The sequence below is a fragment of the Oncorhynchus mykiss genome, chromosome 15 (genome assembly GCF_057628025.1).
Source record: "Oncorhynchus mykiss isolate SJ-2025 chromosome 15, ASM5762802v1, whole genome shotgun sequence".
NCBI classification, from domain to species: Eukaryota; Metazoa; Chordata; class Actinopteri; order Salmoniformes; family Salmonidae; genus Oncorhynchus; species Oncorhynchus mykiss.
Window position 1 is genome coordinate 61,719,222 of NC_143036.1, and position 18,279 is coordinate 61,737,500.

Genomic DNA, 18,279 nt, shown 5'->3' on the forward strand with positions numbered 1-18,279 from the left:
TCAGAAAGGTTTCAGAAAATACACATTGTGTCCTGTCTATAAAGAACTTGGTCTCAGCAATAGATTTAAAATCAGTATTTGTCCACCTAGAGAGTTAGATAATGGTGGATTATACACAATGCCCAGGCTTTATGTAGTACTAGGCTCCACTCAAATAAAATGTAGGCCTTGTAGCCAAGCTTTCGAATATATTCTTATGTGGCTACATTTTTACCGGATAAATCATTAATGAAACATCAGCTATGCTGTTTATCTTGGTGTCAAGGAATTGTATATTGTATTGTGGTAACAGCAACAACTGCTGAGCAATAACCCTTTCAGCTAGAGATAGTGGTGAACAATACCTGGCACTCTTAGACGATATTCCCTCTGGCAACTTGCACGCAACAAATGGTTAAACTGTTTTTTTCTTCGCAAGGGCATTTGTTGAGTGCTAGTCGCGCGCTGCTGTAGGAAAGGCACACGCCGTCAGCCAATTCAATGCGCGGTCTCCTCTCCACCACTAGACAACCGCATTCACTCATTAAACCAGGCACGCGCCTCGAAGCAAACGCGTCCTACCTGTCAAACTCGATGCTTCTTGGCCTCAGGGAATAGATAGGTACCTGAACTAGACATATTGTCATCTAAAATATGTAATCGGTCTCTGTTTCATTGATTGAATCTTACAAACCAAGGCAAACAAGCCTACCAACTGCCAACTTTTGTAATGAATATAACCAAACAACTACAAATTATGTCCTTCCCTTTGATTATGCTTACTGTCAGTTTCAATATATAGCCTACAGTGAAGCAGAATGTTATGTGCGCTCTTTGCAAAACTGTTTGAATGTCTATTTTTTACCCTGTAGGCACCTGCAATTTACCACAGGTGAGATCATTTACACGTAGGCTAAACGAGAATAACTTTTCAAGCTTTACGTGTTTTCTTGTCATTGCATTTAACTTTATTTTCAGAGCTTAAACCCTAAAGTTCTATATGATTCAGAATCGTAATTTGGATGGTTTTTCAACGAAATAAGTCGGTTTCAATTACAAATAGGATTGCTTGTTTTACAGAATTGCACAATATATTAGAGGTTCCAAAAACATAGTCAGCTGATAGAATTCACTGTTATTTATACAGTTTCGTTTACTAAAGTTGTTTAGTCGGATTAACGGAGCCATTGTCACAACTGTGACTTTTTCAAGTGCTATTTTTGGGTGCTACATATTAGCTACATATTTTTCTCTCTCTGGTATGCACGCGCTTGCGCGCTGCAGCATTGAGCTGGTGCACAGCAGAATTGACATGCAGCATCAACACTCCAAAATTCCTGGCACGTCTCAGCTAGCCTAACGCCAGGCGAGATGTATTATCACCCCATTAAGTGCCCTCGGGCTATAAACAGGACTATTGGATTCTTGAGGAATCGAATTTACTATTGTTGTATTACTCTATTTGTATGTTAATACCTTATATTACAGAATGTACCGGGTTTTTTACGCATATGGAGACACGCGTAAAATGTGTGACATGGCATGAATTCGTTGGTGGAAGTGTGCATAAAATAGGTTATATTTCAATTTAAAAAATGTAACAGAAATATATTTCATCCCCCATTCTCCTATACCCTTTCTCCCATCCCATCTCCAGTCAAACACACTGTAACTAAAAGTGAATGTAAAATGCAAACGTAAAAAAAGTCTTGAGGTACAAAAGGAAATACTAGAAAACGTTTTATTATGAGACTAGAGTGTAGAAAATATGGTTATAGGCTTTTCTCTTTTCAACCAACATGATATAAGTAAAGGCAGTGTGGACCTGGCAGTATAGCAATAGACAATGAATCGCCATTGTGCTCTGTTTGGACAATAGCTGCATAACCTTTGATCATCGTGAACTCCATGTACAATAACATGTATTTCCTATTAAATAAGACACATTGGTGCTAAAAATAAAACGTCGGAGTGTCAAACCCCTTCTTGAAACCTCATTAATCAATGACCATACACAGAATAGCCAGCTGCAGAGCATTATACACGTCTAAAATAGGCAAGAGGTAAGAGCAACTTATCAATATAAATATATACAAAAGAAAACATGACAAAACAATCTCTTTACATACAAAAATATCTTGATATATTTCAAAAACATGTTTGATATAGAATTTCATATAATAAAATCCGCACATTGGAAGCATTTTAGAACTAAATGTCACAGGAGTTTACAAAGAAGGGTTGATGTTCTTTGATTGGATTAAGCATAGTTCGAGAACAACATTTTAAATTATGTTTTGCGTGCTGATGTAAAATCACTTTTGAAATGTTGTTTTCGTGGGCGAATGTGCTGGAAGGTTGGATTCCCACGCTGTCAGACATGGAGAGCCCGTTTTCTTTTTAGTCCTTTGGCGCTTGGCTCAACACTGGCCTGCATGTCCGCAGTTTCTCCGGTTGCAAGGCCGAACCTTTAGGTGGACTGGTTCGTGGACGACCGGAGCAGAACGCCAGCTCAGTGCGTCTTGTTCTAGAAGGCGCGAGCTCCTCTGTGATCCTCCCGAGCACATGCTGAGGGTTTACATCATTCAATTGATCCATATTCCTATAATAACGAACAAGAAAAGTTGGCAAGACATTAGTTCAGTTATTTTCAGTTGATCTTGAAAACGTAATCATGTAAATATTCATTATAACAAAGCATAATACAGTACTTGTAGAATATGAATGATAGGCCTATTATAAAAACATTCGTACCATATAGGCTGATCCTCAGAACCAGTTGGTGAAGTCCAGGAGTTCCTGCTCCTCGGGACTGAGAGGGTCGTAGGACCCCTCATCGGACGAGTAGGAGGACACTGGAGAGCCTGCCATGGAGTTCATCTCGTTGGGGTAGTTGTTGGGCGACAGGACTCCGGACTGAAACGCCGCGCTCACGGCGTCGTGCTCATCCAAAAGTTGCTGCAGTGCGCGAATGTACTCCACCGCGGACCGTAACGTTTCCACTTTGCTCATCTTCTTGTTGGCCGCGCCATTGGGGACGTGTTCCCGGAGAGTGGCGAAGCCGTTGTTGACAAGTTTCACTCTGTTGCGCTCCCTCTCGTTCCGCCGCGCCACGGTGTGCGGCTGCTGCTGCGGCAGGCTGTACCCAAAGCCGGCAAAATTCAGCCTCCTCTTGCATCTTAGCAGCTCCGGCGAGGATGAGCGCTGCCTCTTCACCTTGGATGCTGACTTGCCGCTCCCTTGGCTGCTGGTAGGGCTGAGCTGGATACTCTGCGCTGCGGCAGCAAAGAAGCAGGAGGGCGGAATGAACTGCTGCTGGCTCACATTTATTTCCATCTTGGCTGTGATGTCCATTGGCACGTATTGAAAAATAAAAATAAGAGTTGCAGAGAATCTCAGAGTTCTTCTTTGGATAGATCGGTAGCAGTGCGTCCTGCTCGTGGCGTTCACGTGTGGCTTAATGCTCACTTTAGCCTTGTTTAATGGGCGGTCTTGTGGGCTTCTGCCTCGCACACTCCTCAGTCTGAACTGAGTCCTGAGAAAGGCTAGTAACAGGGCTTATACACTGGCAACCCCACGCGCTGGCCCTGACCACGCCTCCTCCTCGTGCTAGTTGTATTCACCTTGGCTCCTGTGCTGTTGCAAAGCGTACGCCGGACGCGTGCCACTTGAACCACTGAACAAACAGTCACCAAATCACAACTGGTTGCAGCATGCAGACTTGTTCCAGATGTTTTGAGAAGTAATAGAATGTTACTTTTCATTCAACTCTGCTTTGCAAATCTACCACTGGATTGCATGATTACGCATTATGCTCCTCACATAAAATGCATACAAATAGAGCGTCTTTGGTTCAGAAATGCACCTTATTTGCTAGATATATTGAATGTTTCATGGCGAATGAGAGACTGAGGGTCTTGTTCATAAAATTTGGCCACAGTTTGATATAATTTAAAATAAGATCTAGATCTAAAGACAAATGAGGTGTAATTTAATTGTATGTGTAAAATGAGTAAAACGTGTCCCTTTATGGGTGAATCCAACAACTTCTGAATTTTTTTTGAATATATAATTTTTTAAATAGCTTATACAAGCGAACCTATTAGGCTCTACTAGCTTTTTACGCATGTAGATCACCAATTTCCCAAGTGGACCGAAAAGTAGTGCTGAAAGGCAGCTCTCAAACTCTGACGGACCTTAAAGGCGCTTATAAAAGATTTAAGATTTAGTTGTTTGCATTGTCTTTGCAGTCCATAAAGTATGGTCAGTATACTATAAGGTATACCTTATAGACCCCATTGACTGTAAGTTGTTTGGAACACTGTCGGGTTGGCAGGCACAAGCAGACCCCACAGTCTTGGATGACCCACAGTTTATTGTTAACACTTTTACAACCGCATTTGAATGCTTCGTCTTTCAAAGAATGGAGCTTTGTCCAGCAGAAGCGAATTTTCCACTTTCATTGGGCTAGAGCTAATCATCAACATCGGAGAGGCGAAACGGAAGGGTAAATCTGAGAAGAACCATAAGAAGGACGCATTCGAGGATGTTTTGTGTATGATTTGATACACCCTATGTTGTTACAGTAACGACTCGTCACAGTGTATTTCGACAATTTTGTTTTATTTTAAAGGGCAGCATAATAGAACATGTCTTTCACTCAGAACAAAACCAACCGACTCCACTCATGGGGGATGTGTGTGTGTGTGTGTGTGTGTGTGTGTGTGTGTGTGTGTGTGTGTGTGTGTGTGTGTGTGTGTGTGTGTGTGTGTGTGTGTGTGTGTGTGTGTGTGTGTGTGTGTGTGTGTGTGTGTGTGTGTGTTTGAGGGGAGGGGGTAAATTGTGAAATTTTTCTGTGTTGGCTGTGGCATTCAAAATCAAGCCTGCATTGAAGAACCCAGCCCCCACCAACTTTTATTTTCTTTTTCCTCCCTTTTTTGCACAGCAAGAGAGTTTAGAAAAGAAGCGTGGGTTCTATTCAGTTTCCCCTAGCCCCCTCGCCATCGTCGGCTTTCTGAAACCTATCTAGCATGCCCTGTCAGTGCGGTTCCAGAGTCCAATTAGCGCTTTGTAAAGACTTGTTTCTACTGCAGATCTTCCAGAGGCAGGCAGAGCGCTCCCTCTATTCGAGGGTTCCAGTCATAGCCGAGTGTAATAATTCATATGACATCTAGGCACCCGAGTCTCCATTGAAACACCTCTGTCTTTCTGCTTTTGGAGTTCACTGAGACATCATAAAACAAAACCCATAAGGGTCCATTTGTCCTGGGAAATAATCCCTATGTGATATGCGGGATTAATTTTCAATTTGTTAGCTGTTAAACTAAATTGTGGTGTTAATTTTTTTAAATAATGTGGTCGTTTGGGGGTCGCCCATGGCACTGACTCTTTGTATCATTTCTGCAGGTGTATTACAACAGATCAGTCTTATAATAACGTGAAAAGCCCCTACTGAATGCATTCTGAAAGATACAAACAGTGATCACGGTAATCAAAATTCTGATTTATCTTAACCAACAATTTCAATAAATGAATAGGTCTAAATAAAAAAGTTTGAATGGCATCGCCTATATTCAGCTGCATTAACTCTTCAATTGTGCTAAAAAACTAGAGTTTTTAGATGAAAGACCATATCCGAAATAAGACATTTGAAGTGCACAGTGTTGTCTAGCTAGCGTACATGACAGTATAGTGGACTTTTATTTTGAAAGTTTGGGGCGTTTAAAATTAGGCTACTTTAAAACATCTATCTGATGCTTTTGTTTTACTTATTGAGTAAAATAAAAGTGCTGTGCTATGCATTTGATTAATTAATGAGACCTGTCAGGAACATCTGGAGTGAATGGTAATGAACCATGCCATTACAAGGCATCTGAGTAATCTGAATCAACTTCTCTCAGCAGTTAGCCTATTGAAGAGATGCTGAACTGAATATTTATCTGAAATTCCCTACAGTCGATGTGGACAATCATCCAGTCCTGTCTGTTGCCAGTGATGTGCAGTGGTTTAATTGGTCATGACTACCTGCACACGCACACACACACACACACACACACACACACACACACACACACACACACACACACACACACACACACACACACACACACACACAGAGAGAGAGAGAGATCACCAGTGGTGGAAAAAGTACCCAACTGTCATGCTTGAGTAAAAGTAAAGCTACCTTAATAGAAAACGACTAAAGTAAAAGTCACCCAGTAAAATTCTACTTGAGTAAAAGTATTTGGTTTTTAAAAAAAAGTAAAAGTAAAAGTATAAATAATTTCAAATTCTTTATATTAAGCAAGCCAGATGGCACCATTTTCTTATTTTTTCTTATTTATAGAAAGCCACAGGCACACTTCAACCTTCAAACATAATTTACAAACAAAGCATGTGTGTTTAGTGAGTCCGCCAGATCGGAGGCAGTAGGGACGTACAGGGATGTTTAGTTGATAAGTGTGTGAATTTGACTATTTTCCTGTCCTGCTAAGTATTCAAAATGTAAGTACTTTTGGGTGCCAAGGAAGATGTATGGAGTAAAAAGTACACTATTTTCTTAAGGAATGTAGTAAAGTAAAAGTAGTCAAACATATAAATAGTCAAATAAAGTACAGATACCCCAAAAAACTACTTAAGTAGTACTTTAAAGTATTTTTACTTAAGTACTTTACACCACTGGAGATCACTGAAAACAGCGGCTCAGCTGCAGTAACTATCCACAGGCTGTTATGTGCACTGAAATGATTCCGCACTTCTGAGAATATACCAACAAATGTAGGCCTTTTAAACATGTAGGCCTAATATATAGGCAAACCAACGGTGGCTTGGGTTACTCACTCAAAGGGTCATATGGGTCAGAAGGGCTGGGTCCCTAGACAGTATGCATGAGGTGAAATAGTTGTAAAATATTTTGTCTTGTACTGCAGTACCCTCTAGAGGATTGACAGTGCATCACCCAAATACCTTTCAAGTCCACGTTAATTTGATGGCATTTGTACTGAGTTTTTCATTTTTATTTATTTAATGCCCACAGCAGTCTACCACGTTATTATTTTAGCTCACTGACATTATAATTGATCATTTACAATCATAGAACATTCTGGAATTACTATGCTACATGTGAATGTGACATTAGGCTATATTAACAACAATTGAATAATCAGCTAGGTGGGATTCATTATTTGTGCATAAACACAAATGCAGGGATTATGTTACAATATAATATATTTTTTGTCGGCTGTTTAATTTGGTCTTTATTTATAAATAACTAACGATATCTGTATGATTACAATAAATATCGCCACTTGACCATGCGAATCGCAAATTACAAAACGCGTGAAGCTTGTCTGGAGTATGCTTCCGTACTGTTTTTTTTTTTTATCACGTGTGCTTTGTTTAAGGAAGAGCGTACAAACCCTCGCGTTTTATAACTTCACTACATCTTTCTGGTATTTTTAGTGGTTGTGGTTGATAATAGTTATCATGCCAAGTTTAAAAGCAGAAACAACGCTAAAATATACGCTTTAAAACAGCAACCTACTTGATGTTTCTCTAACTTGCTTTTGGATGGTGCAAATTGCAGCTGTCAGTGTCCAGCTCAGCTATCAAACTGTTATCTGGTGATATGCGGTCCTTGAGCTATGTTCAGCGTGTTAGTTTTGATTTCCCCGGAACCCTTTTCCCTCATGCAATTTGTCTTGGTGATGCGGACAATGACTCGGTAAAGTATCAGCAGCTAGACAATTATTCAGGGATCTTTCCTTGTGTCCATGTTTTCGGACATTGGCAATCCTTGAAAAAAAAATGTGTGTAGTCTCAATGCTCACGGCGTTAGTGTATCCACCTCTTAGGGCCAGTTATACATATTGTAGGCCTACCAATGACATGTATCAACTCGTTTTTTTTGTCAGTTATTTCCCCCACCTACGTGGCAACATAAATAATTTTTCAGAAGTCATAGACTGCTCTGCCCACTCTCCACTTGCCCATTCATTGTCCAGCTGTGCCTTTCTAGTCCCTGTACTGTAAATAGCAACTCCTGCTTTAGAGGGTCTCTGACTCATTCCCCCCCAGTCACGATAAGAGTGAAATGGTAGATGCCATAACAGTACTCCTATCACGTTCCTTGACCTTCAACATATTTACGACAACATGTCTTATATCTACGGAAACCTTGACACCAGAACCTTGACATGAGCTGTTATTATTTTTGAACAGCTGAATGAACTTATTGTGGGTGACACCAGTGGAAAGCTGCATGTGTACAAGAACGATGACGCCAAGCCTTGGATCACTAGAACATGTGTGGGCATGGTAAGTGGCTGCTTAGAGGGCATTTGATCACTTCTCTGAGTTCAAATGTCAGCACATTTCAGTACAACTGTAGTGGCATGAAATAGGACATTTGAACACCTCTGTCTGCACATCTGATTTATATTGTTATTTTATCATATTTAGACAAATATTGAATGAATTATCTTTTTGGTTTATTTTTTAGCTCACCTGTGTTGGTGTTGGAGACATTTGCAACAAAGGAAGGGTGGGTGTGCAGAAACTGTGCATAGTCCTCCAGTCAGATGAGGAATATTTGTGTCATTTTCCCCTTGCATCCAGTGTGTGCTATCACCTAACTATTCACTGCCTTAACTTATCCATCAGAACTTTGTAGTTGCTGTGGGTGCAGAGGGATGGTTTCACCTGTTTGACCTGTCTGCAGTGGCAGGAGCCAAGTCAGATTCATCCAGCCAGCAGGAGGCGCTGTTCTCTGACGACCAGAAACCCTGCTTCTCTCAGCACATTCCTGCCAACACCAAAGTCATCCTTATTAGTGACATAGGTAACCTCTCTGTTCTGCACCCATTTCGCCCTAGATGTAGGCACCCTCAATGCGATTGACCGCTTCTGTTTTTGACTGCTTTATTCTCAACTGTGTGTGTACACGCTTTGCAGATGGGGATGGGCGCAGTGAGCTTGTAGTGGGATACACAGACCGTGTGGTGAGAGCGTTCCGCTGGGAGGAGCCTACCGATTCTTCAGATCTGAGCTCTGGACAGCTGGTCCTGCTGAAGAAGTGGCTTCTGGAGGGACAGGCAGGTCTATACACAAACATGGAATATGTCAATCAAAGACTGAAATAAATAAAATATTGAATAAGTGGTCTTCCTCAAATGGAGGGGATGATGCAGTCTTTGCAAGAGGGAGTGAATCTGATTTAAATGGTCCTCAACTCGTGGCTCAGTCATTTCATTCAGGGTATGTGGAGTTAGCCTGTCCCGAAGCAGGTTAGTTCTTAAGGATTTGTTGTATGACAGGTTATCCCGAGTTGAACTCTGGCCTAACATATAAACCCCATATAACACTGGGTGACTTCACATCCTGTAAAGTGTACACTCTACTATTTCTAATCCATTATTTCCTCCTGTGACAGGTGGACAGCCTGTCAGTAAACCCAGACCTAGAGGGTCTTCCTGAACTGATGGTGTCCCAGCCTGGTTGTGGCTTTGCCATCCTGCTGTGCACATGGACACAACAGGGCTCCTCTGAGGTGGGGCCTGGGGAGGAGGCTCCACCCACTCCTGGCAGGTACATACCACTGGACATGCAGAGCACCTAATACATATGCAGTATTAATACATGTAGTAGACATATAACAGTGCTTTGGCTGTCTAATTATAGATAAGCTGTGCCAGTTCATGTTGGTATCGTCCTGTGTTTGTAATGTGTCTGTCACAGCGAGGGTCCCTCCAGAGACGTCATTCTGCATCTGACCACTGGTCGGATCCACAACAAGAACGTTTCCACTCATCTCATCGGGAGCATAAGCAGAGGCTCCAAAGGCGACTCCTCTAAATGCGGCCTGTTTGCCCTCTGTACTCTAGATGGTAAGTGTCTTAATTGAGTTGTTCAGAAGAGCAACGCTGCGTAATTCGCTAATCGCACCACTGACCACCCTAAACTTTTGTACGCAGTCAGTCTCATAACAGAATTCTAATGAGGATGTGTTCAGATAGGACGTGTTAACATCACGGCAGTCAATTATCTTCTAAAATAATGAGCTAAATCATAACTGCAGTGGACTCAGCAACAACAAAAAATCAGATCCAAGGTTTATATGACATGTGGTTGTGAAGATACCTGACTGACCTGTTTATCTCAACAGACATGACCCTGTATGTCCAGCAGGTTTCTATAAGGAGGATATCTCTGACCGGCAGTATATCTGCCAGCTCACAGAGCTACCTAGCCTGCTCCGCAGCCCCCTTAAGGGGAAAAGGAAGACCTTTCTTACTCTCTCACCAATTACAATGTCTAACAAGATCACTCAGAACTAGGAAAGGCATGTAGAACGGAGGAAGGTGTTGTGGGTGAATGTTACCAGAGGAGACTGGTTGTGGTTGAGCAGGCTGAGGGTTCTGTGAGCTCCTGGAGAGACTATCAATATTTAAAGAAAAGGGGAACCAATAGGATTATCTTACTAGAGAGTCTGGGCCAGTCATAGATAGGCTAATAATGATGCACCAAGAGAGGGCTTGACATGCCTGTGTACCCTAATTAGGATCAACGTTTGAGCAATTCTGCTGAGGGAATAGTGAAATGTAACCAGATCATATTACAGCCATTTTATTTAAAACAATGAAGGTGACTCATGAAGATAATGTTGCAGTTTAATATGAAGATGATTTTTCCAACTATTTGGATTTGGATTCAAAGCTTGTTGGTGTTTTCAGGAGAGTTCGAGGGACAGAAATGGTTGTGAATAAAGGTTACCTTCAAGATCGTCATCTAAATGTCTCCATCCCTGAGCCCGAATCAAGGAAATAGGGCAAAATTGGTGTCCAGCACTCAGACTGCTGCTGTAACCACAGAAATAATTCATTCCATTTCATGTTTTCCTTAACCTCGTGAGAACCAGTGATCTGCAGGTCTTGAGTTGTTTAAGTTCTCTGTATTTGTTTCTCGGACTGTCGTATTATATGCAGTTTAAACAATACCCTTGATACCATTAACAATATTAAGCATAAAATGTTGGTCATTTTATTATGTGATTAACGTGATTGTGTGTTTTTGTGTTCCAGGCACCCTGAAACTGATGGACAGTTCAGAGCAGTTGAAATGGTCAGTGCAAGTGGATCACCAGCTCTTTTCTCTGCAGAAGCTGGACGTCACAGTGAGTTTACAAAAACAATCTCTGTTTTTTTTTTTTTTTTTTTGTGTGACTGTTCGTGCCTGTGCGGTTTTTGACATTGTGACTGTGCCTCTTGTCTCCAGGGCGACGGCAGAGAGGAGGTGGTGGCGTGTGCCTGGGATGGTCAGACCTACATCATCGACCACAACCGCATGGTGGTGCGGTTCCAGTTTGACGAGAACGTCAATGCTTTCTGTGCAGGTGAGACTCTAGTCATATCCCTCACCTATGTATACCTGATTTACGTGATGACTAAGCAAATGATATAGACCAGTGGATCCCAAACATTTTATAGTCCTGTACCCCTTCAAACATTCAACATCCAGCTGAATACCCCCTCTAGCACCAGGGTCAGCGCACACTCAAATGTTGTTTTTCTGCCATCATTGTAAGCCTGCCACACACACACTATACGATACATTTATTTAACATAAGAATGAGTGAGTTTTTGTCACAACCCGGCTCGTGGGATGCGACAAAGAGCTCTTATAGGACCAGGGCACAAATAATAATAATATAATAATAATCAATAATTTTGCTCTTTATTCATCAAAAATTGTGAATAACTCACCACAGGTTCATGAGAAGGGTGTGCTTGAAAGGATGCACATAACTCTGCAATGTTGGGTTGTATTGGTGTGGTGGTTAATTTCTGTATCATCAAATGAGGAGAGACAAACTTATCACACAAGTCAGAGTTATACTTAAACTGAATCCGTATTAGTGAGAGCTTTGCAATAGCGATGGCTGGTCGGCGAATCACGCTAAGATGATTCGTTGAGAGCCCAGAGACGAAAGGTTTTTTATAGCCAAGATACACCACTTTCAACCTACATGACCAACAACAGATGTGTAGAACGGGTCACAAGGTTAAGATCTGTATGAAATATACCTATAATACATAGCAGACAGTATCTGCTGGTCAACAGTTTTCATTGTATAGACCAGTGTCTGGCCCTCCGACTCCAAACTGGAACCATCTCTCCCTGATACGGTAAAGAACAGAAACATTAACTCATGCTCTGGAATGCTCTTTAGGTTTTATCACCCAAAAGACATCGTAAATCTCCTTTTCTCCCTGAGGCCCATCCTTAGTAGAACACACACACACACACACACAATAGTTAACAGAATACTCTATTCTGTTGCATAAAACAACCATTTGATACAATAAAAGTATTATATCATAATCTTGCAATTTTTCCACCATATTGGAGAGAGTCTGTGCCTGTTTAGATTTCATGCTAGTGAGGACTGAGAATCCAGTCTCACATAGGTACGTGGTTGCAAAGAGCATCAGTGTCTTAACAGCGCGATTTGCCAAGGCAAGAAACTGAGCGCAGCCCTATCCAGAAATCTGGCAGTGCCTTCGGATTTAAATTACATTTTCACAGAACCGCTTGTTGCAATTTCGATGAGGCTCTCTTGTTCAGATATCGGTACAGTGGACTGGAGGCAGGGCATGAAAGGGATAATGAATCCAGTTGTTTGTGTCATCCGTTTCGGGAAAGTACCTGCGTAATTATGCACCCAACTCACTCACGGTGCTTCGCTAAATCACATTTGACATTGTCCGTAATCTTGTGTTCATTTGCACACACACAATTATCCAATTATTGAAAGACCTGTGTGTAGTCCTTGTTAAAGCAGACAGAGAAGAGCTCCAACTTCTTAATCATAGCCTCAATTTTGTCCCGCACATTGAATATAGTTGCAGAGAGTCCCTGTAATCCTAGAGTCAGATCATTCAGGTGAGAAAAAACATCACCCAGATAGGCCAGTTGTGTGAGAAACTCGTCATCATGCAAGCAGTCAGACAAGTGAAAATTATGGTCAGTAAAGAAAACTTTAAGCTCGTCTCTCAATTCCAAAAGAACGCGTCTATTTTTCCCCTTGATAACCAGCGCACTTCTGTATATTGTAAAAGCGCTACATGGTCGCTGCCCATATCATTGCATAGTGCAGAAAATACACGAGTTCAGGGGCCTTGCTTTAACAAAGTTAACAATTTTCACTGTGGTGTCCAAAACGTCTTTCAAACTGTTAGGCATTCCTTTGGCAGCAAGAGCCTCTCGGTGGATGCTGCCAATGTTTCACAACACATCAGTGACATGGCAGGAGATGTTTTGAAACAATTACTACTTTGCATACAAGCCAGTGAATTGTTACAGCTGGATGAGTCAACAGATGTGGCGGGCCTGGCACAGCTCCTGGTATATGTCCGTTATGTGGGGTGGGAGCAACTGCTACCACTCCACTGTCTCCCTGTCATGCCTTTTGCGCCATCAGTACAGATACCAACACATATTGACCACCAAAGTTCATTTAATGTCACAAAGCTGTCCAGTACTTTAAAAATATTATCTCCTGTTGTCCTGGTTTCCAGTGGTTTGCAGAAGAGGATGTCTTCCTTAATTGACCTCCCATAAACGTAACGGACATATACCAGGAGCTGTGCCAGGCCCACCATGTCTGTTGACTCATCCAGCTGTAAAGCATAGAATTCACTGGCTTGTATGTGAAGCAGTAATTGTTTCAAAACATCTCCTGCCATGTCACTGATGCGTTGTGAAACAGTGTTGTTGATGAAGCCATTGTCTGTATAGTTTTTTGGGCCTTTTCCCCCAGCAGTGTCCCAGCCATATCCGCGGCAGCAGGAAGAATTAAGTCCTCCACAATAGGCTTGCCTGTCCTAGCCACTCGGTAGCTCACCATATAAGACGCTTCTAGCCCCTTCTTATTAATGGTACCTTTTATACATGTCTTAATACTTGAAAGTAGTCTTTATTCTCGCTCAAAAAACTCCTGTGGCTTATTTAAAAAATTGGCATGTTTTGTTTCTAAATATCTGCGCAAGAGGGAAGGTTTCATTGAGTTGTGATACAGTACTTTTGCACATATAACACACTGTGGCTGAGGAAAGGCACTACTCCCAATATAAGTGAACCCTAAATCCATGTAGTTCTCATCATATTTGCGCCTCTTCGATGGTCCAACGTCCCTGTCTGTTGTTCGGTGCTTTCCCAGGTACCTACAGACCGTTAGTGGAATTCCCGCGAGAGAGTAACGGTTAATGTGATTGGATGTTCATTATTTGACTAGGCTACCTGTATTTGACATTGTGTTGTTATTTTGCTGAACACTAGATGGTTTAATTGTATTTTTGGTAGTGAAACGAGGCTACTCTGGTGAGAGAAAAAAAACTCACCCAAATGTACAGCCCCGTTGGAAACTATAATGGACTGTTTGAAAATGTGAAGAATTTTAAAAATATTTTTTTAAATACAATTATTATTATTTTTAAATGGGAATCACATTTTAATTTGGCGTACCCCCGACAGCATTGGGTACCCAAATTTGTGAATACCTGATATAGACAGTGTTAATTCAGTATGTTTCCAACTCATGTCACCATTAGATGGCAGTGTTGGATTTCAGGCTCACATAAACCAGCTTCTTCCTCTATTTCAGGCTCTGTCAAACGCTGTTTCTCCAATCTCTGCACGAGCCGCCCCAGTGGCTCTCCGAGAGCAGAGAGAGAGATCATATTGTTATCTAAAAAGAGGATTAAAGAAATGGACGAGAATACAAATCAAATGTTATTTGTCACATGCTTGGTAAACAACAGGCGTAGAGTAACGGTGAAATGCTAACTAACGGGCGCTTTCCAACAGCGCAGAGAATAATACAAATAATAATAATACCACAAGGAATACATGTGGAATGTGTATCGATGAACGCATGTTGAAGCTACAGACAGGACGTAATTTTCAAGCACACTGCCTGCATTTCTACAGTGCTATCAGAGTTAGTGTGTGAACAACACACGCTCAGGGCTCATCCATGCTTTGTCTCTGTGGTCATTGGAGTGCATTAGCTCAGCCTCACCACTGTTGGCATTGCTTGCGAGCCTGTGTTCACAGGTGTGTAACACACAGGTGTGTTCACAGGTGTGTAACACACAGGTGTGTTCACAGGTGTGTTCACAGGTGTGTTCACAGGTGTGTTCACAGGGCCACAGTGATGAGCAAATATTTTCTTCCTTACTAAAAGGAAAAAAAATGCATTGGTCATTTGGTGCTTGTTTTTAAGCACTTCATGGTACGGTCTGTCTGTACCTGTTGTATTCGGCACATGTAACAAATACAATCTGATTTGATTTATTTAATTTGAACAATCTTATTTCTAAGCGTCTCCTACTGTCACAATGTATATTTTACTGTAATGACTAGGGCCTGGAGTTTGTCCTGATTAGGACATGTGATTAGGGAAAACTCAGGCCCCTAGTCATGGAATATGTTCTTCCCTGTGGTTGTCTAACTGGCCTTACATGTTGGTGTTTAACAGGTCAGTACACCTGTAAGGATGGCAAGAACAGCCCCTGTCTGGTGTACGTCAGCTTCAACCACAAGATCTATGTGTACTGGAGGGTGGAGCTGGAGCGCATGGAGCCCACCCATCTCCTTAGGGTCCTGGAGGAGAGGCCAGAGTTCAAGGCCCAGCTGGAGCAACTGGGAGTGGGTGAGTTGGAGTTAGACAACAATATAAACCTAAAAGCTACTCTCATTCAAATCATATCTAGATTTTTTTTTGTTAGGTCTAACCTCATCCCCAGCCTTATTAGAGAGAGCCGACAGGTGGACTAAGTAGGTTGAAATACGTCTTGCATGTAATTTAATTAGACCACAGCACCAGGTAGAAGCTCCTGGTTTTCCCTGTCCACCATGTTGTTTAGTTCCCCATTAACTCAGCTAATGCTACCTGACACTTAAACAGTGCATCTACTGTCCTGTGTTCATGTCCTCTAACTGAGAGTAAGGGAAACAGATGAAATGTGTGTTTCCTCAACTCGTCTACATGTATGTTAAAACCTGTCCCTGCCAGCAGACTGTTGTTCTGATGCGTGACTGGAGAATTTATAGAGGCAGAGGCTGGAATCCACGCATTCACTCCTATGGAGCAGAGGGGACCGCTCTCTCTTCATCTCGCTCGCTCTGCCTCTCTCTTCTTTGCTCTCTCTATCCCAGGGGAATTCTCTCTCAGCAGGCTAGCAACACTGTCAAACACTGCCCAGATTCACAAACACATCACACACACAATCATAATGGTGTCTTTTTGTAGGCACCAGTCTGCCATGGTTCATGGGCAAAGCCTATGGGTAAATGAATGGAGTTTTTGGATAAATGCGCCGAAAATAAGGTTGGTGGTAAACACAGGCTTAGGGCGTCTTGTTCTATGAGATAATCTTCATCCGCTAATATCACTTTTTGTGAATTCTGAAGCATTCATGTCATCCAAAAAAATCACAAAGGACATAAAAGGCTTCATAATTCATAAAGGTCACGTTAACGGCCTGATATTATCTCCTCGAACAAAACGTAGAAGATCTCCTAAGCCCGTGTTAACCTTATTTTCAGCGTTTATCCCAAAACCCCATTCTTTCCCATTCATTTTCCCCATAGAAACGAACCAGAGGTATCTCATTTCAGTTTTTTAGGACGACAAGCTGCCAAGCTCTATTCAGGCTTATTTTTCTGCTCCGTGGGCACCATCTCCATCTGTCCCTGGTCTGCCCCACTAATGAGTGACATAGACTGCACTACATAATACAGTAGCTAGCTTTCTGTCTATGTTTGTGTTGCATATGCACGTACTGTGTGACTGTTCGTTTGTACTATACTCTGCTGCTCTGCATGGCCCTCTCCTTCGGAGCCAGTAGCTGCTGTGCTCTCTGAGTGACAGATGGCCCAGCTACCTGACCCAGTGGAGGCTGCCGATGGGAGGACGGCTCATAATAACGGCCGGAACAGAGCAAATGGAATGGCATCAAACACCTAGAAACCAGGTGTTTGATGTATTTGATACCATTCCACTTCTTTTTTTCTTCAATGTTTTTATTGTTGTTTTTGATTATATAGTCTGCAGATAGCCATTTCATGTAGGCCTCATTCATATATATTTTTTTAAATGTACTGACGACAGATTTCCTAACAGCAGCTAAGCCTAGTAGCTTCCTGTTCCTGCAGCGTGTTAATAATTGAACCCCTGGGCGTGTTGGTGCTCCTTCCTGCGATTTCAGAGAACTGTTACCTAACTCATCATGAGACACATAGTGGTCATGGAGGCTGAGGGGGGGTGGGGACAGAGAGAGAGAGGGGGGGGGGACAGAGAGAGGGGGGGGTAGGGACAGAGAGAGGGGGGGGTAGGGACAGAGAGGGGTGGGGGGGGACAGAGAGAGAGAGAGAGAGAGAGGGTGGGGGGGGACAGAGAGAGAGAGGGGTGGGGGGGGACAGAGAGAGAGAGGGGTGGGGGGGGACAGAGAGAGAGAGGGGTGGGGGGGACAGAGAGGGGGGGTAGGGACAGAGAGAGAGAGGGGGTAGGGACAGAGAGCGAGGGGGGGTAGGGAGAGAGCGAGGGGGGGTAGGGAGAGAGCGAGGGGACAGGAGAGAGAGAGAGAGGGGACGAGAGAGAGAGAGGGGACAGGAGAGAGAGAGAGGGGACAAGAGAGAGAGAGAGGGGACAGAGAGCGAGGGGGGGGTAGGGACAGAGAGCGAGAGGGGGGGTAGGGACAGAGAGAGAGAGGGGGGGTAGGGACAGAGAGAGAGAGAGGGGGTAGGGACAGAGAGAGAGAGGGGGGGTAGGGACAGAGAGAGAGAGGGGGGGTAGGGACAGAGAGAGAGAGGGGGGGTAGGGACAGAGAGAGAGAGGGGGGGTAGGGACAGAGAGAGAGAGGGGGGGTAGGGACAGAGAGAGAGAGAGGGGGTAGGGACAGAGAGAGAGGGGGTAGGGACACAGAGAGGGGGGGTAGGGACAGAGAGCGAGGGGGGGTAGGGACGAGAGAGAGAGAGAGAGGGTAGGGACAGGAGAGAGAGAGAGAGAGGGTAGGGACAGGAGAGAGAGAGAGAGAGAGAGAGGGGGTAGGGACAGACAGACAGAGAGAGAGAGAGAGGGGTGGGGGTAGGGACAGAGAGAGAGGGGGGGGGGTAGGGACAGAGACAGACAGAGACAGACAGAGACAGAGAGAGAGAGGGGGTAGGGACAGAGAGAGAGAGAGGGGGTAGGGACAGAGAGAGAGAGAGGGGGTAGGGACAGAGAGAGAGAGAGAGAGGGGG

General features: G+C 43.2%; 2 protein-coding genes across 3 annotated transcripts in view; one reads left to right on the forward strand and one right to left on the reverse strand.

The window, feature by feature from the left end:
* Nucleotides 1-1,706: 1,706 nt before the first annotated feature.
* On the reverse strand, nucleotides 1,707-3,509 carry LOC110490430 (achaete-scute homolog 1a-like). The gene is made up of 2 exons (XM_021563819.3): nucleotides 2,734-3,509; nucleotides 1,707-2,581 (listed from the first exon to the last, which is right to left on the reverse strand). Exon 1 carries the CDS (start codon nucleotides 3,331-3,333, stop codon nucleotides 2,749-2,751), a length of 585 nt encoding a protein of 194 aa, XP_021419494.1. The 5' UTR covers nucleotides 3,334-3,509; the 3' UTR covers nucleotides 1,707-2,581; nucleotides 2,734-2,748.
* A 3,828-nt stretch (nucleotides 3,510-7,337) lies between these two features.
* itfg2 (integrin alpha FG-GAP repeat containing 2) overlaps nucleotides 7,338-18,279 on the forward strand; it is a 19,154-nt gene continuing 8,212 nt past the window's right edge. Inside the window, exons 1-10 of one of the 2 annotated variants that reach the window (XM_036944816.2) lie at nucleotides 7,338-7,702; nucleotides 8,200-8,295; nucleotides 8,480-8,521; nucleotides 8,641-8,818; nucleotides 8,932-9,071; nucleotides 9,410-9,564; nucleotides 9,715-9,863; nucleotides 11,058-11,149; nucleotides 11,251-11,368; nucleotides 15,515-15,688. In XM_036944816.2, coding sequence (XP_036800711.2) covers nucleotides 7,607-7,702; nucleotides 8,200-8,295; nucleotides 8,480-8,521; nucleotides 8,641-8,818; nucleotides 8,932-9,071; nucleotides 9,410-9,564; nucleotides 9,715-9,863; nucleotides 11,058-11,149; nucleotides 11,251-11,368; nucleotides 15,515-15,688 — 1,240 coding nt within the window. In that variant the 5' untranslated portion in view covers nucleotides 7,338-7,606. Of the gene's footprint in view, nucleotides 7,703-8,199; nucleotides 8,296-8,479; nucleotides 8,522-8,640; nucleotides 8,819-8,931; nucleotides 9,076-9,409; nucleotides 9,565-9,714; nucleotides 9,864-11,057; nucleotides 11,150-11,250; nucleotides 11,369-15,514; nucleotides 15,689-18,279 lie in introns of those variants that run through there. The other variant, XM_090200632.1, reaches the window with a different exon arrangement.